We start from the raw sequence: 25,383 nt of genomic DNA, 5'->3' as shown, positions 1-25,383 counted from the left end.
CCTTTCCTTCCTCATCTACATCTACCCCCGAAATGCCACCCCTTTCGTTCACCTTCGTTCAACTGTGAAAGCTAAACCCGTTATAAACAGCGGTGTTTAAACTCGCCTCGGAAAGAATCATTCGGCTGATTTTTTCCGAGTTTAACTTGTTGTGTGCAGATTGATTTTATCTTCGTTCCAATCATGACGTGATTGCACACAAAACGAAGAGAACAGTTCCGAGTCCGGAAATTAGCAATTCAAACAATTTTTAAAGCCCCCATATCCCACTATCTGCCGCACTACACTACCCACAACTTCCACAAATGAATCACTTCACTTATATGCAATTAATCAACCGCGTATCAATGAAATTGCAGCATAAACGCAACGCAATAAGGACCGCTTGTTCGTATGCATCCGCACTCTCACGCCAACCGAAAGAGAATCTTCAAGAGGATTATTTCAATTTGGAGAAAAAATCTTTCTCTATTTTAAAATCATAACATTTACTACGCAAAGAGGTATCACCATGAGCACAATCAATCAACAAACCACGCGACTGGCGGTTTGGGCAAATTTGGCCTAGCCATCAAAACCCGAAAAAAAACACGCGACGAGACGGCAGTTCCTTCTGCTGCTGGGTTGGGTGGTAGATTTGGTGAGCGACAAAAAGAGAGCTAAAGGATTTGTTTCTCCCGCGGCTACGTGAGGGGTGCGAGATTTGTACATCAACCTGCTGAAAATGTGGCCCAAACTGGTTGAAATCTGACAGCTTTCAGTAAATTCGAAAAACGTTGCTACAAATTTTCAAAACACTACACAAAAAGTATGTCCATCGAAAGAGGAGATCCTAATGAATCATTAGGTATATAAAAAGTGACCAATTTGAGTTCAAATTTTAGAGAAATCACGCTAACAAAATCCCGTAAACCCACCGACATGAGGGGGAGTTTGAAAAATGACAAAAAAGATGTGATTTTCATTACAATATACTGAACAACTGAGATTTTTGAGGAACCAACTATGTTCTACAAAAATAATAATAAAGTTAACGAAAAAAAACTAAAATTTTAATTCAGAGAATCGTTCCATTGGTAAGCGAGATACAGCAATGCAAAGCCAAAATTGGGTGATTTTTTTGAAGTAAGAATTTTTTCTACCGGAAGTTCCGGGATAGCGGCCAAAACTTCCTTTGAACCACCAGAAATTTATACATACATTCATGGATAGATTTATTCTTGACAATTCCAAATATTATAAAATCAACGCAATATTTTGAATCTGTCACAAGTTATAAGCATTCTAAAAAGAGCTCTTTTTCGGGACTTTTTTCATTCGGTATCAGCTACTGGCGATCTCGTAAAATATTTCGACTTATTTTTTCAATATTGAGAAACTAGAATAAATTATCTACACAATGAATTAAAATTCATCGAAATCGGTCAATATTTGCGGCCAGGAGAACGTTCGTAAACTGCAGGTCAAATTAATCTAAAATAGATTTGTACGGAAATTTTGCGAACGGCTTTGGAAGGTTAACAGCATAACTAGGAAGTTAGCTACCAGTGAACTAAGTGTTATGTCGAATATGGTATTTAATTTATGTCAGAGAATTTATGAATTCAAGCGTTTCTCTTTTGTCTGGTGTAATAATGAGTAAAAAGCAATGCTTCCATTTTGTGCATTCAATAAATTCAAACCAAAAAATTATTTGTCATTTTGGGAATCGAGGGATTGTATCCTCAGAGCCATACGCGTCTCTTCTCCGTGTCAGGGGCGTCGTGCGAAGTGCAACAACGTCCTGATGGTGTTCGGGACCCAAAACAGCAACATCACCGAGGTTCCCCTGCGAGATAGTGGAGTTAGCTGTGGGCCTTGCGAGCCAGTGACTGAGAAAAATTAACCAGTAACGAACAATGAACACATAGGTACCCAGCAAACATTTTTGTAGCTATATTCTTATGCTGTTTTGATATACGTTTCATATACATTATAAAATGATCGTATGAAAATTGAAAAAAAAACAGTATTAACCTAACAAAGGGGCGGCAATATACATACATAAAATTTATTTCTTTCTAAAGCGACGAAAATTACACGAATTGGGCGTTATCCGACACCTTATTCGTACATATTGGAAGAATGCAAGAGAGCGCAAGATTGTTCTCTCATAGCCTTCAAATCGTTGCCAGCGACATTATTTTCCAGTTCTCTCATCGATCAATATCACTCAATTCCCACCTGATTTTCAGCCATCTGGATACACTGCTGGTTACAGAGAAACATAACGATGATTTTCTCACTCGAAGCCCACGCGGGTGCACAAATCATTTCAAAATTTACAAACATGGCGGACTTTCTATTATATCCGATTTAAACTGACTTCAGAGGACATTTTAAACGAGAACGATGTAAACGACTTAAGTTATCATTTCTGATACGATTTCATGTTTGCTGGTTAGAAATCCTCAGAGCCTAGAGGAGAATAAGTGCATAAAGATTGATTTGCTAAACGATTCTTCATGTTTATTTTAGAGAGATTTAGAGATTTTCAGTGCTTTATTTACTTATTTACGTTCGAAAGCAAAATACAAATTTGTGAAAAATGTATGGAAATTGGCCAAATACAACAACTTAAAAAGATGAGAACGCAGAGAGGCGCTTGAATGGAATCCAGAGGGACAGGCAGAAGGAGAGGCAGACACAGAAACTCGTGGCGGCGAAGCCCAACCGCCGAAATACGAACTGTCAAACGAGAGTCTTGAATGGGACCAAGCGAAGACGCTGTTTCCGGATCGTCAACTAAGCCCTATGCGCCGGAGAATCGATTCGGGACTATTAAGCAAGCACAACTTAAAAGTGTGTTTTCTCAAAAAAAAGTTTTCCTGCACTTATATCCCTTTGGCTACAAAGGCCTCAATTATAAGAAAGCTTTAAGTAGGTTGATGACAAGCTAATAATTTCCATTTCAACCAATTATTGCAAAAAACAACGACATAAGTTTTGAAAGATGAAACACTGATATGCGCATTGAATGGAATGTCATTTTTTTTTTATTTCCCTAGTTATTGAAAAAAAATCCGTTTCTCTCGTATGTACAAAACATGCAATAAAATACATTTTTTTTTTGTTTCGATTATAGTCGTTGTTGACAGCAGGGTGGTAATAAAAGAGATGCACTGGCTTTGATAGCAATATATTTGTTGTGATGATAAAGATGTTTTGATGCTTCAAATCTATGATACAAAATTGCGCGTTAGTCAACATTATGTTTAAAATAAAGTTTGGTTATGTTACTCACAAATCAGTGACCCTATACGCACCAACTCTTCCCTGACTGACAACTGATTCTAATCAGCTTTAAAAAGAATTCCCTGTAAACAAGTTCTTGATTATAACCAAATCGTTCTGAGCAAATCTATAAATTTTACCGTAATATTAGTTCTGCGATCTGATCGACAGAAATCGGCGATCTATCACTAGCGTCTACAACTTTTCCTGCAAATACAAAATAGTTCAACAAATGCACTGATGGCAAACTCTAACTAGACCTACAAGTGCATAGATCCCGCGCACAACCAACAAAATCTAATTCAGGAATTAAAATCGGATTTACAAACAAATTTGTAACACTTAAACTTCAAGCCGTCTGTACTTTTAAACTCGACGCGAAAGATGGCCACGATGGTGAAAATTTTTCTCGTGCGGACCTTTTTGGCGGCAACGATGACGTTTAGTTTTCGCTCTTATTTCTCAGCGACTTTTGAACAACCGCGAACTGGCACGGTGGCCAGTTTTCCAACAGTCGTTTTACCACCTTTGTGGCATTCGCGACTTTATATCAACGCTGCAGTTGGCGGACAATTAATGAAAAAGTTATCCGGTACAACTGTGTTCGATGTTTACTTTCGGGCTCGAACTCGCGGACATCGGCTTAGGAGGCAACTGACTTGCGAACTGAGCTATATCACAAGCCCAGAATACAATTGAAGCAGCTTTTGGTATTGTGGAAACACATGAAACAGGATATTTTCAAAAAGTTATCACATTTATTCAAAGAAATGGACCTACTTATTTTGTACCTACTCTATAGATGTAACTTTGAGCACCACATATGTACGTACCGTACATATAATAAATTCGATGGATCAGCTACACATACAACTTAATCACTACACTATGCTTTAAAATTATTTTATTTTTTTACTCAAATATTCGACTAATATTCATATTTACCTGATATGTACAAATATCTATAGAAAGATATCTCTGCATTTCTGATCATATATGATCATTAAGAAAAAGCGAAAAAGTTTCTTGGGCCGAGAGAGTAATCCACTAAAACTATCTTAAACTATTTAGCTCTGTATAACACCAGACTGGTTAGGTGCTGTTCAAGTACGGCCAAACGCTGCTGTTCCATTTCTGGGCCCGCTCAAGTCCGTTTGCGTACCTACAACGAGTAATAAAAAGCACGTGTTTGGAGCAGGAGGTTAAACGATGTGAAAATTGGTTTATTCCTATGATTATACTCAGTACATTCAGAAAGCTGGCCCTGCAGCGCCGTCACAAAGTCGTCGTAATGCGCCTGGTAGAAGTTGCCAGCCCACAGACTGGTCAAGCCATATTTACGAACAAAGTTCCGAGTCGAGAAGTATCTTCGAGGGTTCCGGCATCGAGCCGAAAGACGGGCTTCATTGCTAAAGTCAAGACGTTCCGGATGTTCGTACAGCAAAAACACAAACCGATGCAGTCCGGTTCCTTTGGGCGGAGCAGCTCCAACGTACTCAACGATGGTATCAGCACGTTCCAGATCGTTTCCCTGTATGTTACCCACGATCCAGTGAACAAACTCCCGATGTTTAGGATCATCACGGCTTGGCGCATCCGGATCGGTCATGATCAGCGTGTAGAACGACCGGTCATTGGCGTTAAACGTTAGCGATGGAATGCTTCGAGTCTGGGTAGGTGTCAAACGATTTCCGCCCTCTGCTTCGCGGCCACTTTTGAAAGCCACCCGGAGCCAACAGTCCGGTGCCTCATCCACCACATCCGGAACGATTTCGTTGGAAGCGAATGCCCGATAGATATGTGCGTCGTTCAGGATTTCAGAACTCTTAACGTTGAGCACTAAAAACACGAATATAACTATTGTATTGAAATAAATTCTTAACATGGTCACTGTTGATCCGTTTAATCCGATTAAAAACCACGCGCCACGCGCAATAAGGTAGCAACCGTTCACCGCATGAGACCGAAAGAATCAAACTAATAAGCGCCGCATGCGAGTGCAGCTTTTTTAAAGGCTCGCCAGCATTAAAAATCTTCGGCCTAAACATTACCGATGGTAAATTGCATGGTTGCATTCAAACTGGTTCTAAGCAGTTGCAGAAGAGAACTTTCCTTATGCAGCAATGTTACTGCTGCTCATGATCTTTGCCTAACAAACGTATTAGATCTGAGCATGTGGTGTACATAAATATATGCAAACTTTGCACTTGATGGGCGACTTTCGTACCATATCGTTAGATGATTTCCTTTCTCAGATGTTCTGTTTGGGGGAACCGGTTCCACATAGACGGTCGAAATAGAGAGTTGGTTTTTGCTAGAGACCGAGAAATTGTACTGCCTAAGACCACAAATAAACAATGAATAGAAATCGAATATTACTAAGGATAAATTTAAAAGGACAACATAAATAAAAATACCAGTAACATGATTTAACATGCGTATTAAGGTGGTCTAAAAATAGGGAAATCTCTCGGAATTGAAACCTTCAGGACTTTAAAAGGCCCCATCTCAAATTTCTGCTCATTAGGTTAACTCTAAAGAGATGGCTCATCGACGCTCAAGTTTGTATGGAAATTTGACATAATTTTGTCTGACGAACGGCAAAATCCACTTTTATTTACTTCTATTTTTATTCACAAGCAATCAATTGCTGTACAAGTTTGGTTTTCATGTTTAAGACATAATTTTTCACATTTCCTTTGAAGGCAGTAAGATGCTACAAGTTACGACAAAAAGTTATAAAGGGTAGCAGAGAAGTCTCAAGAGTATGCTATACTAACAGCGAATAGCCCCACTATCTTGTTTAATGTGGAACAATAAGATTCTTCCCTTCATCAATTTTTCCGTGTTAACTCGTTTAATTTGACTGTCTGCAAAAAAAAAAATAAATGTAAATTTACGATTGAGGACACCAAAAAATGTCATGAGGAATTTTTTCGACAACAAATATTTTATACACTTTGTCCTGGTCTAAAAATTGTTAGGATTGTTTTGAAGTTTTTTTTGTTTTGATTATAGTCGTTTCACCATATTTATGGCATTCGCGACTTTATCAAAGTTGCAGTTGGCGGATCGTTATTAAAAAACTCATCCGATACAACTGTGTTCGTTGTTTACTCCTGGGCTCGAACTCGCGGACGTTGGCTCAGGAGACAACAGACTTGCCAACTGAGCTATATCACAAGCCCTTATTGTTTTGAAGTGCATGAAGATTTCACATATTAAATGCCATTTTTTTATAATTTCAAATTTAGCTTGATTCTGACATTAAGAAAAAAAAAATTCTTTAAAATAGTAACATTGGTAACATAGGTAACATTGGTAACATAGGTAACATTGATCACCGGGGTAGCTTTGATCAACATGAAATTGTGCCAAATAATCATCAATAACTAAGTCTATAGTTTGAATTTTTGAAAACTGTTTTCTACGTTTGAAAGCCTATTAATTGAGTATCAATTAAGCAAAATTTGGTTTGTATTTGAAATTTGTTTTCTGCTAGTAAAAATGTTATTTCAAAATCTTAAAATATCTATCTTTTCCAAGGCTCGCAATCAAACAGCTCTCCTGATGATACCAAAAAGCATTTAGAAGCAAACGAGTTGTTGAATGTGAAAGAACAACTTTTTTTCTTTGTATTCGTGTAGTTGTAGTGCTATTTTTATAGGCATTTAGTGATAAACTTTTTATATTTAAAAATAAAGGACGTTTTCCAAGAGTAAGCCCGTATTGGAAAAATGGCTATGAACCCTATCAAATGGTTAACTTTGAAGAAAAAACGAAAATGGTAATAGAAGGTGAGCCTAGAAGAACGTGTGAAGGTAAAATTTCATTTGTATTTTGAAGCTAAAACTATTTAGCAATTGTTATAACTTTTGCCCCTAAATGTATGCAGCATCAGTATTCTTTTTTCGATTATAAATGTTTTTAAAAGAAAACGTTAAAAACTAGGTCAAATTGATGAACAAGCATTTAAAATTTTATTATTATGGTTTTTTGTATTCTTTATGATCAAGAAAACTCGATAAAACCGTCAAAATAGAGACTGATCAATGTCACCCCAAAGCATCAAATTCTGAACAGAAACTAAATCGATTTTTAAATCAAATTTAAAGAAGTCTAATAAATTTCTGCAACCATGTTTTACGTTCATAGGAGCCCAATACTGGTTTTAAAAATTTAAAACATGCCACATTCCCCTTAACAGAAAAAATATTCGGAAAATATTGAAAAAAGTGATCAATCTTACCCCGGATTACGGTACCTACCGCACGGTTTAAAGTGGTATGGTGCGGTGCGATGAAAACTTGTCGTTCCTAGGCCACCAAATGGCTCTCAATCGAAGATTTATTTTATACGAAGTATGGAAGAAATGACTTTTTTTAAAAATTGTACCAATAATCCTATTTTTAAGAAAAATTTTTTCTTCATTTCAGTATGAAGCTAAATTTGAAATTATAAAAAATGGCATTTAATAAGTATGTATGTATGTATGTAGATAATCCACCATGGGTGCACGGATTCACCTCAGTTTCGCCAACGTATGCGCTAAATTGCATTCTTTAGATTATAAGTTCGGCCAATCTTCAATGCAAATTTGCACATACCCGACACCATGGCTTCGTGTGAACTGTCATGTAATGAGTGAATTTCGTGTATGTGTATGTCTTATTTGTAGAACGAGCAAACAGTTTCCCAACCGTATAAAATTCATAACATTCTCAGTGCTATGAATCTTCGACAGGTATTCCGCATGCGTGTAGATACCTGCCCAGCTGGCAACTGATTGAACGTTCTTATATCATATAATCAATGAATGAAATAGTTATACAACAGAATAACCTCACTTTTATACCCAACTTACCTCAAGACACACTAAGCTTACCTTTAGCTGTAACCGACCTTAATCAGTATCATAGCCATATTTATTTCCATCTGATCTAAAATAAACAATTTTTGAAGTATTAAAAAATTGCGAAGCAAAATATTTGAAACAAAATATCAAAAATAGTAGATTCATTTTAATGTATGTATGTATGTATGTATGTATGTAGAAAATCCACCACGGGTTCACGGATTCACCGCAGTTTTACCAAAGTATGAACACCTCTGCTTACCTTAGAAGTTTTCATAGCCGGCACCATGGCTTCGTAATATCTGTTGTGTGTGAATGTTTTCGTGTCGCTGTTTAAGTGTATTCTGAATGAATGTTCATATCATCTCCAAAACTAGTCGAAAATATATTAAATATGCATTATGCAATATGCAATATGCAATTTAATACAGGTATTCCGGCAACCATAAAAAATTGCATTTAATAAGGAAAACAAAAATTCGGTAGCGAATGTTTGAAGAAAGGCTAAAAAAAATGTTTTAGAAACATTTCGTGGTAAAGCTGCCATGCATGATGGCGGCTGGATTGAAATGAGAGGAGACTTTTTGTTTTCCTTATTTGATGCCATTCATTTTTATAATTTCCTACTCAGCTTGATTATGAAATGATGAGTGGATTTTCTCACGAATAAGAGTTTTAGTGCTCAACATTGAAAAAATAAATAATTTCTCCTCCTAAAAAGATCATTTCTCCTACATACATAAAATAAATCTTCTGATGGGAGGCATTCTGGTCGCTTCCATCGCACCGCAGACTTTATGATTGGCTCTGCGTACTACGGGATGCGACCAACATGCCGGAGGTTTGAAGTTCGGGGCAGCTGCAACAAAAAAAAAACCTCACTGGAGAAAAATGAGTGCTAAACATCAGACCAAGGTTATTAGAGAACAAGTAAGTAGGCGAGGAGAGCGCGCTGAGGATCAGTGAGTTTGTTTGTAAACATCAGTAAATTTGTTCGAACTGAGGGCTTTTTTGGTAAACAAACTCCACGAAGTCCGCAGTTGCCGAACCAAAATGACTGAATCGGAAATTTGTCAAATCGTTACATTTTCTATATATACATAGGTACCTTGCATCAGACCGATGTTTGTCATTAATTTACTGTTTTGTATTGTTGATCCGTCAATTGACGTTTAATGTCGTTCGCTGATAACTTCTCCAGATCAAGATGAATAAAGGCTGAAAACACGTGAATGAGTGAATTCTGGAGGCCTTCATACATAAAAATTGAGCCACGATATTTTTCAGCGCTTTTTCAACAATAAATTGTTCGTTGGGCAGTTCATAGTCTGTCAAATTGGTTGGTTTCCAATGGTTGAACAAAGACTGAAAAAGTGTGTTAGAAACAATTCTTCAACTTATCCCATTGGTTGCACTAAGACTTCTTTAAACGCTGAAACATGGTTTCAGTTTGTCTAAAACAGCAATTACACATTAACTCAGCTTATGTTCAACAAATTGCCGTTTGTTGGGTTAGCATCGATGATATTTATTTTTACCAATGGAATGCACTATTTGTTTTTTTTTTGCTACTGCTGCCACCACGACTGCCTCAGTTCCAGGAGGATATTGTTAAGTACTTGGTTAGGCCATGGCCCTGTAAAAATAATTTTTTTTTTTAAATCAAAATCGACGTTATAGATTTTTATCCCAAAGAAAAACATAAAAAACTTACGTGTCATAATTGATTTGGTAACAGAAACTTGGCTTTCTATCCGTTGTTTTCCTTCACTTACATCTCCCGGATTGGCCCCCGGGGATCAAGGAATTCTCGCTGTAGCATTCTGACATGTGGATGTATCTAGACTGAAATAATAGGGATTGTATAAGAACATGAAAATCAAGTTAAGAAAGAAAATTAGCCAGATCTTTTCAGCATCCCGGTGTGTAGTAAAAGTGGTAAAAGTTCATTTACAATTCATCCAAACTCGGGCGGGCCCAGTATACTCCCTGCTGACTTCTGACATTTTCCTAAAATAAAAAAAACACATCTCCTTCTACTGTTTTTTTTCTCTATTTTCTGAATGGAATAATTGTTTTACTAGTTCATAATCAAATATCAATGCAATGTTGGCTTGAGAGTGATGAAGATACAGGTGTTTTATGGAAAAAATAGCCAAATCTACCAGCTGTTAAATTGTTTTAGCGATAAGTAGTCGAGAAATTCTCTACAGCCGGATCAACTTCACTCAAACGCTAGTTTGATCATAGTTATCGTTGTTAATTTAGCAAAATTATGGGTTCAATCAACAATCTCTTGTCTGTGATAAGGAAAGGGTTGAGAATGGGAGGAGAGTGAGGTGGAAATGGGAAACTAGAAATTGTTTTCTTTTGCCGTCCGGTTTACATATCCTACACGCACAGCTCATCTTGGCTGGTGGCGTTTTGCCGAATATGGGATATATTTTATTTGGTTTCTTTCAGATATATGCATTGTGGTTGCGCTCGGAGGACAATGCCTGTTATAAGAAAGCTTGTTAATGCCGATCCGGCACAGAATCTTATACCGATAATTCCACCTCCAAGGAAGTTCATTATTGGAGTAGAGTCTGATTTGTGGGTGTGTATTAAATTGAAAGTAGTGTGAAATGGAATTTAAACCAGAAATATTGTTTCACAATTTTCTATATTTTCTTTCAGTAAATTGTAAAAAAAAGTGATATGTATAATCTTTATTTATTTTAAAAACTGTTCATTCCGTCCCAGAAGAAAGTTGAGCATGCAACGTTGGCACATAGTCATCGAATTGGGCCTGGTAGAAGTTTCCTGCCACCAGCTCCCCTAATCCATACTTAGTGACGAAATCTCGGTGCTGGAAATTAAGCCGATTGTTCCGGCTTCGGTTGGACGTTTTCGGGGCATCGGACAGATCGATCTTGCCATTCTGTTGTTTGTAGATCAGGAAAATGTACCGATGCAGGCCGCTTCCCTGGGGTGGTCCCGATCCGACGAAAGCAATGCGATGGTCTCCGCCGGCAATGTTGGATCCCGGAATGTTACCCACAAACCAGTGACACACGGACCGGAACTTCGGTTCTTTGCGGTTCGGTGCATCCGGATCTACCATGAACAGGGTGTAGTATGAGCTCTCATCCGCCGTCCACTCGATGGTGGGTTGATCCTTTACCATGGTGGGTGTCAGTTCGTTTCCACCATTGACGGATGCGCCACTCGGATAGCTGATCTGGATGAAAAATTAAATTTAGACAAAAGAATTTATTTAAAGGATTTGTTTCGAACATTCCTATATATTTAAGAAATGAAACTTTGAAACATCGATAGATCTACTATTTATACAGGGTGTTCAACAAGTTAGATTACGAATTAAAGTTATAATAATTTAAAATCAACTGGCCGGAATACAATTTTTTTAATACGTATGGAAAGGCAATTTAATGAAGATCAATCACACCGTTGGTTTTTGAGGAATTTAGTTTTACCTTTAACCGTTATAACGAAATTTAGAGGTTTCAGTGGAGTCCTCTGTTATGGAAGTCCATAAAAACCTGGTTCCTCTGGTATACTTCCAAAAACAAGTATTATGTGTGAGGTGGCCGATAAAAATAAACACAACATTTCACTTAAAAGCACCATAATTTACTCGAATAAACTTAAAACAAAGTTACTCAAGAACTTATTTGAAGTTTTTTTTTTTCTATTAATGATGTGAAATTATTCTATCCTCCACCATTTTGGTAAGCTGAATCAGCTGGCAGGCAACTACTTTTTGAACATTTCATTCCTTTTTAACAGGGGTATGTCTTTTGGCACTGGAAAACAATAAATTCAATTGACATCACTGCGGATGCCTAGCGAAATATTGCTTGAAAAGTTGTCCTGCAATACCTCGCTAGGCACCTAGCAGTGATGTCAATTGAATTTATTATTTTTCAATGCCAACAATCGTGCCCCCATTCAACACCTAATACTTATTTGTCTAATAAGATATGAAGTTACGGTCTTCGAGAAAACTGTTCAAAGGAAAATGTCCTTTGGAGAATTTATAAATTGGCACAAAACCATTAGCAGTCTCGGTTCCACAGAAGAATCAAAAATGATGTTGATGTTGGTGATCAGTACAAAATATTCAATTTTCCCAAACACACCTAAAAAATCAAATTTACTCATGTAAACGTTACTTTAAAATTCTGCAAAAAATCATAAATAAGTTGATCCGAAATACAACTTTTAAGACCCCAGGGTTTGAGAAATTCGAAAATGACCCCAAATCGACTCAGTCTAATGTTTAATAACATTATTCGTGATGTCAGGTAAATCTTTGACGGTTTGCAGTTAGCAGAAAATCTAAGGCTGTCCCCATAAGCTTTCTAAATGCTTCCTAACTACTCTCAACTCTACTATGGAGTGCATGATGTCGCTACTGTTTGCTTAATAAGTCCCATCGACGTGTCCAAACGAAAACACACAAAAAAAAAAACTTTGTTCAGGATAAGAAGGTACTTGAAAAAATATAAATGAGGCTTTTGGGTCAAATGCAAAAATTACAAACTAATAATGTCAATCGATTTCCCATGTACAGTACCGTTCATAATTGTATTGAAATGGGAATCACGCCTGTTATCACTCCTATTTTGTGCTTCCATAACTTTATACTCTAAAAATATTTTTTTGTTCAATCTTTCAGCGTCAGCGTAATAAGGTGCAATTTCAAGATTTTAAGAGCAAGTTCACTCGTGTTGAGAAAGAGGAGTAGAAACTTTGACACTTGTAACACATTTTGAAATTTTTACCATGTTAAAGTGTTTTCAAGATCTTTGGGCGTTGTATTTTTTTACAGCACTGTTTCTATTTCTGCCGTATTTGATTGAAATATTGCTATTTTTGCATCACAGCATGCGAAAATAGAACACGTGTTTTGAAAAATACTTGAAGGCCGCAGATCTTGAAAATGCTTTTGCATGGTAAAGTTTCCAAAATTTGCTAAAAGTGTCAAAATTTCTACCAATTTTTCCCAACACGAGTGAACTTGCTCTAAGAATGAATATGGAAAACGATAAAAACAAAAACTTCAAAGCGTCTTTTAGCAACAGGGCAGCTTTGATCACTCGAATGTGATGGCAAACAGAAGGAGGAACATCTCTGAATGACAATTACGAAATTAAAATCAACTTACCTTAGCTAGTTCAGTGGGGGCTTGGTCGATTACATCCGGAATAACTTCGTTGTCGGTGAAGACCTTCAAGATATCTGCCATTTTGGGCTCCCTCGTTGATGTCGTTTGTTCAGCTACGGCTTCGTCAGCTCCGATCTGTCCTACTGCCAGAAGGCCAATGAGCAGCAAAGTCAATGTCATTGTTTGGCTCATCGCTCCCGAAAGTGGTGTTAGGTTTTTTATCTCTCTCAAATATTGAATCGCTTTTTTTGTTTGGGTTCGAGAGCAATTCTTATCAATGACTGTCTAATTGCGCTGCTCTTATCACTGTATGGGATTCTGTAACGAGAGCTCGTGCTTTCGTCGGAAGAAGTACACTTGAGAAAGGGCCGCTGGAAAATGTTATCATCTAGCTTTTATAGTGAACCGGTCTAGGAATAAACCGGCTTGATTCACCTATATATGAAGAGGCCGATCAGTTTAGATTGGCTGACAAGCTAAATTCATGCCGGTTTCAGGTTGTGAAATGACCCCCTCCCATGAGTTGTGTGAGTTTCAGAACTGGATGAGTGATTCGAAATATTGAAAAGTAGTCAAGCTAGCATTACTTTTTCAAGACGCTACAATTGAACCGTATTGTAATCAAGGTTCTTAGATACACTAGGTTCTCCGACTTTCACAGTGAGTAGGCGAGGAGTGAGCGGGGCTCTCAATGAGTTTGTTTACTTTTTGCTCAGCTTTTCTGTGGTTTGTTGGTAAACAAACTTCATGAGTTCCGTATAGTTGCATAGCCTAAATAGCCAAAATGGCTGAATCGGGAATTCGTTATTCGGGAACACCTCCTGAATATATACCCACCTTGATTGTAATTGACATTCAATAAAAAGCATGCTTTGATTGTACAATCGTTGATTTGGAAAAAATTAAAAATGGAAACTTGTTCCAGAGCAGACATTTCTCAAGCATCATAGTTGACATGGTTGCTGATTTTACTTCATCGTCACGTTTCAAATCTCATTTGACTACTAGTCAAGCTTCAAGGGACTGGAAAAGCTTGACTATCGTCATGGATTTCTGTTCACGTGACGGATGTTATTTTTCAAACGACGGTCGTCAAACAAGTTGACGGCGTCGGTTCAAAGCATTTTATGTATGATTCGAAAAATATTGTGTATTTGGATTGCTTGTTGGGCGATTTGCCAGTGTCAAAAACAAATAAAATTCGGATTCAAAAAATACTACCAATTGCGGGATTACAATATTGTAAAGGAATTTTTATATAGATATTTATGAAAGGCAATTTTTTTGCGCATAGTCGATATTGTCCTTCTAGTCCCTAGCGAATTCTCATCGGTCGTGACAGTTAATGTTACGTTCGAAAATGTCCCGGTCCCGAACTATCCTGGACTGATCATCAAAAACTGAAACGATGATCATTGTTTTCAGATTTTTTTCAGCCACGAACATAAAGAAACTTGTGTTTTTCGGCGTCGTCTTAAGATGTTTTTTTATCTGAACATTATTCCGTCACAGTCAAAAAGACGACGACGGGCTGAAGGCGACTATGATTATTCCGACGCTTCATTTGACTGAAGGTTGAGGCGAGATTGTTTGCTTGGTTACTCATTTGAAGGCGTCTGTTATGAATGCGACTGCTTTAACTTTTTCACAGTCACAGTTTTATGACAGATGACGGTGAGTTTTGTATGCTGTGCTTGTTACACAAATACCTACTAGGATTTTCGATAAATTACACTTGAAACCCAATCCCGTTCCGTCAGTCTTGTTCATTTTCGGTCTTCGTTGTTAATTGATTTTTTTTATTGTAAATAACACTGAAAAATGATCACTGAATTCACAAATGGAAAAAACGATACGTGAAGATTCAGCGGTTCTGAAAAAATCATACATGATTCAGCCAAGTTATCCAGAAAACTCTCTTCTAGGGGAATAGCTCAAGTTTATAATCATCGTCTCCCAACCGATCGTTTGCTTTTGTACAAGCTCATCCTTAACTTTCTCATGGCGGCTAAGTAACAATTGGTATCATACTGCTCAGCCACTGCTGTGTGGCACCGTTGCTGTCTCAGCCAGTGTCAACATCGAGTGTGCTATTGATCTTTAAGCGTTCGGCTAGTGTATAATTTCATAGCGCATCGGTTACATAATGACGTTTCGAGAAAAATAAACAAAAATACAAGGTAGAATTCAAACCAGTTTAATAGTTTTTGATACACCAAGGATGTTTTTCTTAGAAGTAATAAACTCATTAGGCGAAATTAACGATGGTAGTTTTTTTTATTCAAAGATTATATCTCCAAAAAAAAATTCTCACCGGCCATCCCACTGAATTACAATTGTCAAATGGCACTTATTTATTTATTTTTTTATCAACAAAAATATTTCTATTTGAGCCGATTATTTTTTTTTCAAATTTTCATCGTTCAGATGGCATTCTGGAACTGTCCCAACTGACGAAACAGCTTCGGCACATATTCATCGAACTGAGCCTGGAAAAAGTTTCCCGCCACCGGCAGCCCTAAATTGTACTTCTCGGAAAACTTATGGATGGAAAACTTGCCACGACCCTGGGTGCTCCTGGAAAAAAAAGAGAAAAAAATGTTTAGATGATCTCCGTCTTACAGCATCTAGGGGCTCAATAAATGAAGATAACTTTTGAAAAAGATTATCGTATAAGGAAGACAAAAATACCACAACGATATGAGTAAGTTCTCTGGTTGAGATGGAGTTGGAAATTTCGAAGGTTTACAACGTTTACAATACATCACAACACATGATATAGCTATGATATAAGCATGATAAGGGAAAGGTGAAGAAAACAGCGTTATTTTTCGATTTCGTGGTGGTCAAATGAATGGGAAGCATGGAACCACAGCATTTAGTTTTACCTTCGTGCTGAATTTGCAGCTCCAAACGATAAACGATTCACTGGATCGTCTATTTTTGAAAGAAGGATGTTATTTATAAAAATTGAAATATTTCTTCGAATACAAAGTGCGAGAAATTAAGATGAATGGTGACGGAAAAGTAACATTCGAAATTGATTTTAATTGACAGGGTTTATGCGTTACGCACAGAATATTATCGAAAAACAATCGAAAATTAAAATAAAATTTGAAACATGGTTCAATTTGACTGGTTGAAAATATGAAAAATTTCAATCTATATAAATTATCATAAAAGACAAACTGTGACGTATCTCCTGCCCATTTTGGAAAAGTTTAGAAGTTTGGAATTGAAACTTTAAAAGTTATAAATTCGTTGATATTTTGAGAAATTGCGAAGGGAATAAAGAATCGAAAAAAACTCAATCTTTTGAAAGTTTTATCGTTTTACCTTTGCTGGAAAATGTGGAAATTTAAACTTAAAAACTTAAGCAAGCTGTGTTATTCTTAAAACTTATGATTTTGTCTTTCTGTAACGAAAATTTTGAAATTTAAAATTTCACAATCAAGATTTTTTCTGGAAGTGAAAGAATGGAGAGAAGGGAACCAAATTTAGGAATGATCTTGTTGAAACAATGACTATGGAAATTTGTGACTATGAAAGAAAGTTCAGAGTTTCCGAATCATGTGTAATGCTTTAGACAGTAATAATAAAAATGAAAAAAAAAATCATATTCAATAGAACTGTGTAACTTTAAGTTTTTCTGTGCGTAGTAATTTTTTGTTTGCTTCACGGCGATGAAAAATACTTACATTTCAAGTGGTAATGGCCAAATTGTGAGGAAAGGCAAGGTAAACATCATTACTGATGTTATGAAATTGCTTGGTACATCTTTGTACCTGAAAATAATCACATTTTCGTAGGTGATGGAAAGAATTAGAGAAACATGAGCTATCAAAGAACGAAACAACATAAGCCTTAAATATCATGATTTTTTCGAAAAAGATACAACGGCTCACCGGCAGCACTTGAACCTGCAATCTCCGCTTCAGTACAACGGCGCGTTAGCCAATTTCACCACCGTGAACATGATGAAACCGGCCAACACGAGCAATCGAGCTCTGCCGATCAACTGCTGGACTTTCTATCGAAAACACCATGTATATCCCGCATGTGATCTTTCCTGCTATTGATCTCTCTTGTTTCTCTAACCCCACCCATCGACTCGGGATTTTAGCCGAGCGAGCACATGGTCGATTGCTTCGGGTTTGCCGCAACTTACGGTCAGATTAAGCACATCAAAAATTATTTCCTGTAAAATTACGCAAATGTCCTGTAACAAAAAGGAGCAGGACATTTGCCGTAATTTTACAGGTCGAAAACATGATTACGTAACATTCAATTTTTAGTGTACAAGTTGTTTACAGGACATTTGCTGTAATATTAAATGAATCTTCGTTAACTTTCAAGGAAAACAATTGAAAATTACAGGTTTTGTTAACTACAGGTGATTTATTTTAAGGGTTGCAGTTTTCAGTGACTCGTAATAGTCATAAAAATTTTCTGTGAGAAGCAAACAGTGCTGCTCAAGGTTCCGAGCAGACCAGTTTTTGCCCAGTTTATTTAAATAAATGAAAAAATTTGCTTGCTAGGCAAATCATTTGTTTTATGGTTTTTTTTTAATTTTTATCCTACGGTCAAACAGCTTTCAAATAAACAATTAAAACGCTTGAATTACCAAAAAAATCGATGTATAACATCGAATATCTTTTTGGAGTATTTACTAGTGAGGTTTGTGCTTTATTCACATAAAATATACTGCAAGAATCAAGAAATAGTTTTTATACAAAGATATATTTTTTTGAATTTTGATATCATACAAATTTCATACAAAATGGAAACGCGTTACGCTAATTCAGAACTGAATGAATCGCTTCCAAAAATTTTATTGCCAATTGCGGAAAACGTAATCGGAAACGAATTCGGCGGAACGACTGGTTCGACGAGGAGGCTGCATCGTTCCCATTCCGCAAAGGCTTCATGCCGCAAACCGAAATGTGCTGAAGGACGGGAGCATCCTGACGGACAATCAAAATTAGACTGGGAAAACTACAAAGTGTTGTCCCGAATCCTCCTCCACCCCCTAACGCCACAAGCAAACGGATTCGAGGGAAGTCATTAAGCCGGCTTCATGGAGGGACGGTCTACGACGGACCAGATCTTCACATTAACGGGAAGCTGACCAGACTGATCAAGGCGACGATGGATGGAATGCTGTGCTGTGTGTGGATTTTGGGTGAATTGTCAAGTTCATTCGAATCGTGAAGGGGACTTCGACAAGGCGATGGTCTATCCTGTATGATGTTCAACGTGGCGCTAGAAGCTGTTATTCGACGAGTGCGAAATGTGGTGCACGATTTCCAACAGGTCCAGTCAACTTATATGCTTTGCCGACTACATTGAGGTAGTCGGTAAACCATCTGCGGCGGTGGAGGAGATCTACTGCAAACTGAAACGCAAAGCAGGAAGGATTTGGTTGATAAATAATACGTCCAAGACGAAGTATATGCTGACTTGCGATCCGAGAGCTACCGAGCAACCTTGTCTAGTAAAAATACGATCGACGGCGACGAAGGCTTTGTATATCTCGGCTCAATGGTGATTGCAGACAATGACACCAGCCGTAAGATCCGGCCGCGAATGATCAGCGGAAGTCGTTCCTACTATGGACTCTACAAGCAATTGCGGTCAAGAAGAGTTAGCCCTCGCACGAAGTGTATCCTGTACACGACGCTTATTAGACCGGTTGTCCTCTATGGGCACGAGACGTGAATATTGCTCAAGGAGGACCTGCGCACACTCGGGGTATTATAGCAACGAGTGTTAAGAACCATCTTTGGCGGCCTGCAGGAGAACGGAGTGTGGAGGCGAAGGATGAACCACGAACCCAGTTGTATTCAGTATCGAAGCTTTTTGTATCACTTTTCATTATACTTTCTTGACCTAGATTTACCTACACAGATAAAAAAATGTAACATTACACTACAAGTGATTTTACATTTTTACACCGCCGCCGGAAAATTTTGAAAAAGAGTATAGCATGTTTGCCTCTTCAATGAAAATTACATGTCAATGCATGCTTATTCCAGCGTCAGCGTCAGTTTGTCAGATTTGTTTTGTTTTCATTCCTGTTCGTTTCAGGTTTCTGCGTCGGCAAAAGTTTTTAGTTTTTTCTTTCAATCTGACCGTGATTGCTGATTAAAGGTAAATCAATATCGAAAATTACTGTGATTTGATTAACATTTTCACCCCAATTGCTGTTATTTACAGGAAACTGTTGCTAAATCCCCAAAACATCAGAGCGCATAGTTGGGGCCCAATTTTCTGCTGTCTTATTGCACCAGCCGTCGTTTCCGTCGTCGGGAGAATCGTCAAAAATTAACCAGTATTTGAAAGTTGAAGATCGGTGTAAGTGGTTTAATTCAATAAAAAAGTGTGATCAAACTTCAATAAAAGTTTTTTTCTGCCTCGAACCAGTGACTTATTTATTTTGCGAAACCACTCCTGTCCAATAAGATTCATGAGATGTGCTAAATAATGTAAATGTACAGTAAACAACAGGCTTGAGCGCTACCGGGAATTTACATGAGTTGTACAGTTTTATCACACGTAAATGCCCGATTCCTTTCTACCCATGTTGTTGCATGTAAATCTACGTGGATTTTTCTAAGTGTGTAGTCTTACCTAGTTCGTCAATATACTTGACTGCTGCACACATGCAATGTAACAGAAGGCGAGAATAATTTTTGTTCAGACCAGTAGCAAGGTGAGTATATATAGGAGGTGTTACCGAATATGAAATTCCCGATTCACTTAGGCTATATGCAACTACGGAACTCATGAAGTTTGTTTACCAACAAACCACAGAAAATCTGAGTAAATAATGTTATGTTTGTAAACAAACTCATTGAGAGCCCCGCTCACTCCTCGCCTAGTTACTGTGAAAGTCGGAGAACCTAGTGTTTTAAAAAACCTTGACCAGTAGCAAGGATTAAGGTATTGTACGTATTGTACGATGGCTGGATGAATACGCTGGGGAGACCATGTTGCGAAAATGCCGGACGACTGTCCTGCAAAACAAGTGTTCGCTACGAATCCGGTAGAAACGAGCGAGGTGGTTAGACCTAGTGGAGCGTGATCTGGCGAGTATGGGATGTCCGTAATTTTGGAGAACGGTTACGCGTGGACCAAGTAGTAAATTAGAGGAATATTGTTCATCAGGTTATGTCGTGAGTCGAGAAAACATGTTAATAATAATACATAAAATAAATGAACGAAAATTCATCATGAAATGCTAACCAAAAGGATAAAAAAATGAGAGTTGACTGACCGACCAAAAGTTGAAGAGCGGGTCGATTTAAAGCGGGCCATAGACTACACCACATTTTAACAAAATACGATGATTCCAAGACGATTGTTTGATTTTATGCTCGCCCACATACAAACAAACTTCGCGCGCACAAACGATTGTTGGCGAAAACAATACGGGAGAGTGGGGATACTTGATCCCCTTTTCTTATTTTCACCATATCTTTTTGGAAAAATTTAGCAACTCGTCGTCTTTGACATTTTCTGACAGCTTGTAACTTCAAGTTACTATGCTCCGAAAATTAGAACGATACTTGAACCCGTTGATGAACTAGAAGCATTTTCGTGGGAGTAAAAAAAATGCGATTTTTCTAAAGTTGGGGGAGACTTGATCCCCTTATGAAGGAGACTTGATCTTTTATTCAGGAAGCCCTAATCCTTGTATGAAAATCAAACAAAACCCCAAGATAAAATGTTAATTCACTATTTTGGTCATGTTTGTTCTCATTTCACAATTTATAGCAGACATAAGAAGAAAATTCTATAACTTTGTCTCAACGCTAATAACAATGCATACTTAAAGGCGCTATTTTCTATAATTAAGAGAAAATTAATTATTTTTGCTCTATTCTTCAGACAATTGTTTGATAAATGTTAGTTTTTGGATAAATATTAGTAATTTCGTTATCAGCAATCATAACGATCAATTCAGAAGAAGAATATGCCGTTTGGAAGGGGGATCAATTGTACCCATAATCAACATTTTAGAAAACTTTTTCTAAAAAAGTGGAGAGTTTTCCATTGCTTTGTAAATATAGCATTATGAAGTTCATTTTACGCTCGAACGATTGATACATTGGAACAAAAATTTTTTCATAATTTTCCCATGTAAGGAACATTTTAAAGCGATGATAAAGGTTTTCAAGTTACATTTTGTGAAATTTTTCAAACAAAGTTCAATTACTCAAACAATTATTTTGTTAAAATTTTTCAAACTACAAGCATTGTTATTTTACTCATTTTGGCACATTTTTCTAGAACATTTGATCTTTGTAAGAAATTCCAGTTTCGAGATATAGCTAAGGAATCAAGTATCCCCAGGGATCAAGTATCCTCATTCTCCCCTAATAGCAACAACCAGCTACAGAGAGTGGTTTGTACCTACAACTTATTTCGATCCCGACCGATTTTATTTAAACCGTTCGTCTTCACAGCGACAGAATTTCATCACATTTCATCGAATTTACACAAATGTGGTGTACTGTATGGCCCGTCTACCGCGAAAAAAAACGACGCGTAGCGAGGACTACGCATTCGGTTTTGGAAGGCTCGGATATTGCATGGGATTTTTTTTGTTATGTGGTCGATTTGTGTTAAATCCTATTTAACACAAAAAAAATAATCTTACAGTCACGCTAAAGTCAAACTCTGCTCACACGATGAATGTCTCAAATAGGAAAATAGAAATATCGATTTGTTAATATTTTTTTAATTGTAAACTAAATAAATGTAAAATTTGAATCGCAACATATCCGTGCTGAATCTTAGGCCAGCACGAACAGTTAATTTGTTGTTTCACCAAGTAGTTTTTAAACCAGGCTGAATACGGCTACAATTTTCATTATTTGGACGATCAATCCTCTTGAAACTGAGCTTGAAAAAAGTTCCCAGCAAGCGGACCGCTCAGGTGGTACTTCTGGGAAAACTTGCGGATAGAAAACTTACCACGACCTTGAAGGTTCCTGCAAAAAATATTTTAATAATACTCAAAATGCACCCTCTGGTCTGTATCTCTATCTACAGTGAATCATCAAAAATATTTAACGAAATTGATGAAATACTTTCAAAAAAGTTTAACAGAATCGTAAGCATGAAACGGTAGTTTCGGCTTTAGCTCAATCTCATTTTTTGAAAGTATAATAAAAGTTCAAACTTACCGATTGTTCAACCGTTTTTCCGTACAGTTGAGCCGCTCGTTTTGTTTGTACACCAGAAACACGTACCGATGCAGGCCTGTTTTCTTGGGCGGACCGGCTCCGATGTACTCGGAGAGCAGCTCTCCCCGGTCGATGGCACATCCGGGAATGTTGACCACCAGCCAGTGGTGCCACTCTCGGAATTTGGGAGCAGTCCGGCTGGGTGCATCCGGATCCGTCATGCAGAGCGTATAGAGACCGTTCGGTTCCGCCGTCCACTTGACGACCGGTTCGTCCTTCACCTCCCTCGGCATCAGGATGTTGCCCAGGTTTACCTGCAGCTCTCCTGGATAGGTGATCTGCAGCACTGATTCCGGTGGAACCGGAACCACATCCGGAACGATTTTGTGGTTCTTAAAATCGCGCACGAATTCCGCCGTCATCGGTGGCCCAACCTAAAGTGGCGGATGAGTCGAGAACAGGTGCAGTTATGTGCTTGTTTCGATTTAACGTGCCTTGGATGCGAGGGTGGGGACCAGGGCTTTTTGTGCAGGCTCGTTGAGCGCAATATTGGCGGGCGATTGCTCGATTTGGGTCAACCCTTGGATTTGAATCGGTAGTACCGGGACCTTGTCGTCACTTCATTCAGCAATCCTCTCGGTGGTATGGCAGGGCCAGCGAGGGCCAGGTTTCTATGCAACAAAAACGTCGGAATGACACGGATGGCCTCAAATATAATAGAAACGCCTGCAAACTAGATTGCATCCCAGTTGAAGCATTGGCGTACCAAACCGTGGGTGTTCACGAATAAGTATATAGTTCCTTTGTCACTGATTCGTGTTATAAGAGTGAAAATGTTTACTTGGTATAGAAAGAATAAACAGCAATTTTTTTATTGCTGGAAACCAGCAAAATTTTGCTGATTTTTGTCCAGCTGACTTTCCAGATTTCCAGCAAAGATCAGCAATGTTTGCTGGATTCCAGCAACACAAATTGCGGGAAATCAGAAATTCAGATTGCTGCAACCCAGCTATTTCTTTCAAAACGTTCGGCTGTATGGGGAATCAAATTATATTTCAATTTGAAATTAAATATTGAATACTGACTGTTCCTATGATAAGCAAAAAGGCTTTGGGGTGGCAGCTTTGTGCCAAGATATTAATCATCGGCAACCTGAATTAGAGCTTTGATTAGTATTTTTCATGAAATATCTATCTATCTAATAAAAACTCACCCATGACTTGACGTCTGGTTGATTGAATATAGTAAAAAATATGAATAACTGTATTAATCTAATCAAATTTCGTCAAGTTAAGTCTCACTATGCTTCAGCGTATGAAAACAAACAGACTCCAATTTGACAACTCGATTGCTGATTTTCCTGCAAAAATGACAAGAACATTACCGAATGCTGAAAAATCCAGCAATAAGAAAACCGATTTCTATTTTCCAGCAAAAATTTGGATTGTTGAATGTTTCCAGCAATCTTTTTTGCTGGAAACCGAGGCCAAACTTTACTGTGTATGAACTTACAAACCTGTCAAAAGGAGCGTTTACCATACATTCCGACTGCTTTTCAGCAACAATTTAAACTCCTATAGGTTTTGTAGTTGAATAATGATGTTTAATACATCTAAAACCTTAATCAAATGCTGAATTATATTTCATAAATGAGTCTTTACTTATAATAGTTTCTTGGAAAATGCTCCACAAATCAATAAGCACAGGAGTGTATAAAAAACTACGTTGTCTACAAGGCAAATTTTATTTAGCTGGCTTTTTCCCGCTGGCTCTCCAGCATTTTGAATTGCTGAAAACGATCAGCAAACTCAATTGCTGGAAATTAGCGAATCAGCTACATTTGGTTTAAATGCTTAATCGCTGGAATATGGAAGGAAATAAAATTCGATATCGCCACCATGGCACAACGGGGGAAAAAGAATATAAACCACGAAGCAATTGAATATCTTTCTTCCTACATGAACCACATATTTTAAATCATACTTTCCGTTAGTGAAAATATCCTGAAATATAGTGCCTTTTTAACCCCCAAATCCCCTATATTTGTAAACAATCCAGAAAAAAAACTAATTTGGTCTAGAACATTTTAGGACAAATAAGACCTATCTAGTGGCATTTTCCGAGAAATCAAATGAAGGCTGTCTGAGCTACCGCACGCTTCGGGAAAAAGAGTTATGGCTGATTTTACCCTCGATTCCCCTAGATTTTTCAATTGATTATAAAAAAGTAAGTTCGGACTTAAACAAATTTGAACCATATGAGACCTATCTTGTGTGATTATTTTCCAAGAAATTGAATGAAGGCCGTTTGAGCCACCGTCCGCATCGAAAAATGAAGTTATGGTTGCTTTAACCTCAATTCCCCTCCAGTTTTTCAAAAAGGTCCGAAAAAGCATATTCGGACTTGAAAATTAAACCAAATGAGACCTATCTTGTGTGTTCTTTTTTCGAGGAATCGGAAGAATGCTATTTGAGTCACCATATGCCTCGGAAAATGGAGTTATGGCTTAACTATTTTAAAAATGTAGGGGAATTGAGTGTAAAAACAGCCATAACTCCATCTTCCAAAGCGTGCGGTGTCTCAAATAGCCTTCATTCGATTTCTAAGAAAATATCACTCAAGATAAGTCTCACTTATTTGAAAATTTTCAAGTCCGAACTTACTTTTTTTCAAAATTCGTTGAAAAATATAGGGGAATCGAGGGTAAAATCAGCATTAACTCCATTTTCCGAAGCGTGCGGTTGCTCAAACCGCCTTCATTTGATTCTCCAGAAAAAATCACACTTGATAAGTTTAATTTGGTTCAAAACTTTAAAGTCTGAACGTGCTTTTTCTGAAATATTTGAACTTTAAAGTCCGAACATGCTTTTTTGAAATATTTGAAAAATGTC

The 25,383-nt window shown here is 37.6% G+C and overlaps 3 protein-coding genes across 4 annotated transcripts; all 3 read right to left on the bottom strand.

Annotated features, from left to right (window-relative positions):
* Positions 1-4,011: 4,011 nt before the first annotated feature.
* On the bottom strand, positions 4,012-5,256 carry LOC129739319 (protein D3-like). Its single transcript, XM_055730730.1, has 2 exons — positions 4,522-5,256; positions 4,012-4,435 (listed from the first exon to the last, which is right to left on the bottom strand). Exons 1-2 carry the CDS (start codon positions 5,156-5,158, stop codon positions 4,377-4,379), a joined length of 696 nt encoding a protein of 231 aa, XP_055586705.1. The 5' UTR covers positions 5,159-5,256; the 3' UTR covers positions 4,012-4,376.
* A 5,568-nt stretch (positions 5,257-10,824) lies between these two features.
* Positions 10,825-13,744, bottom strand: LOC129739317 (protein D3-like). Its single transcript, XM_055730729.1, has 2 exons — positions 13,302-13,744; positions 10,825-11,351 (listed from the first exon to the last, which is right to left on the bottom strand). Exons 1-2 carry the CDS (start codon positions 13,491-13,493, stop codon positions 10,860-10,862), a joined length of 684 nt encoding a protein of 227 aa, XP_055586704.1. The 5' UTR covers positions 13,494-13,744; the 3' UTR covers positions 10,825-10,859.
* A 1,861-nt stretch (positions 13,745-15,605) lies between these two features.
* On the bottom strand, positions 15,606-23,241 carry LOC129739316 (protein D2-like). Of its 2 annotated transcripts, none has more exons than XM_055730727.1 (2): positions 22,493-23,239; positions 15,606-15,878 (listed from the first exon to the last, which is right to left on the bottom strand). In XM_055730727.1, exons 1-2 carry the CDS (start codon positions 22,912-22,914, stop codon positions 15,725-15,727), a joined length of 576 nt encoding a protein of 191 aa, XP_055586702.1. In that variant the 5' UTR covers positions 22,915-23,239; the 3' UTR covers positions 15,606-15,724. The 2 variants fall into 2 exon arrangements, with proteins under 2 accessions (XP_055586702.1, XP_055586703.1); XM_055730728.1 differs by lacking the exon at positions 15,606-15,878 and adding an exon at positions 22,173-22,297 and having other exon boundaries at positions 22,493-23,241.
* Between the last annotated feature and the right edge of the window lie 2,142 nt (positions 23,242-25,383).

Source organism: Uranotaenia lowii, chromosome 1, assembly GCF_029784155.1.
Source record: "Uranotaenia lowii strain MFRU-FL chromosome 1, ASM2978415v1, whole genome shotgun sequence".
NCBI classification, from domain to species: Eukaryota; Metazoa; Arthropoda; class Insecta; order Diptera; family Culicidae; genus Uranotaenia; species Uranotaenia lowii.
The sequence above is the reverse complement of the archived record's forward strand: the minus strand, read 5'-3'. Positions and strand labels throughout refer to the sequence as shown.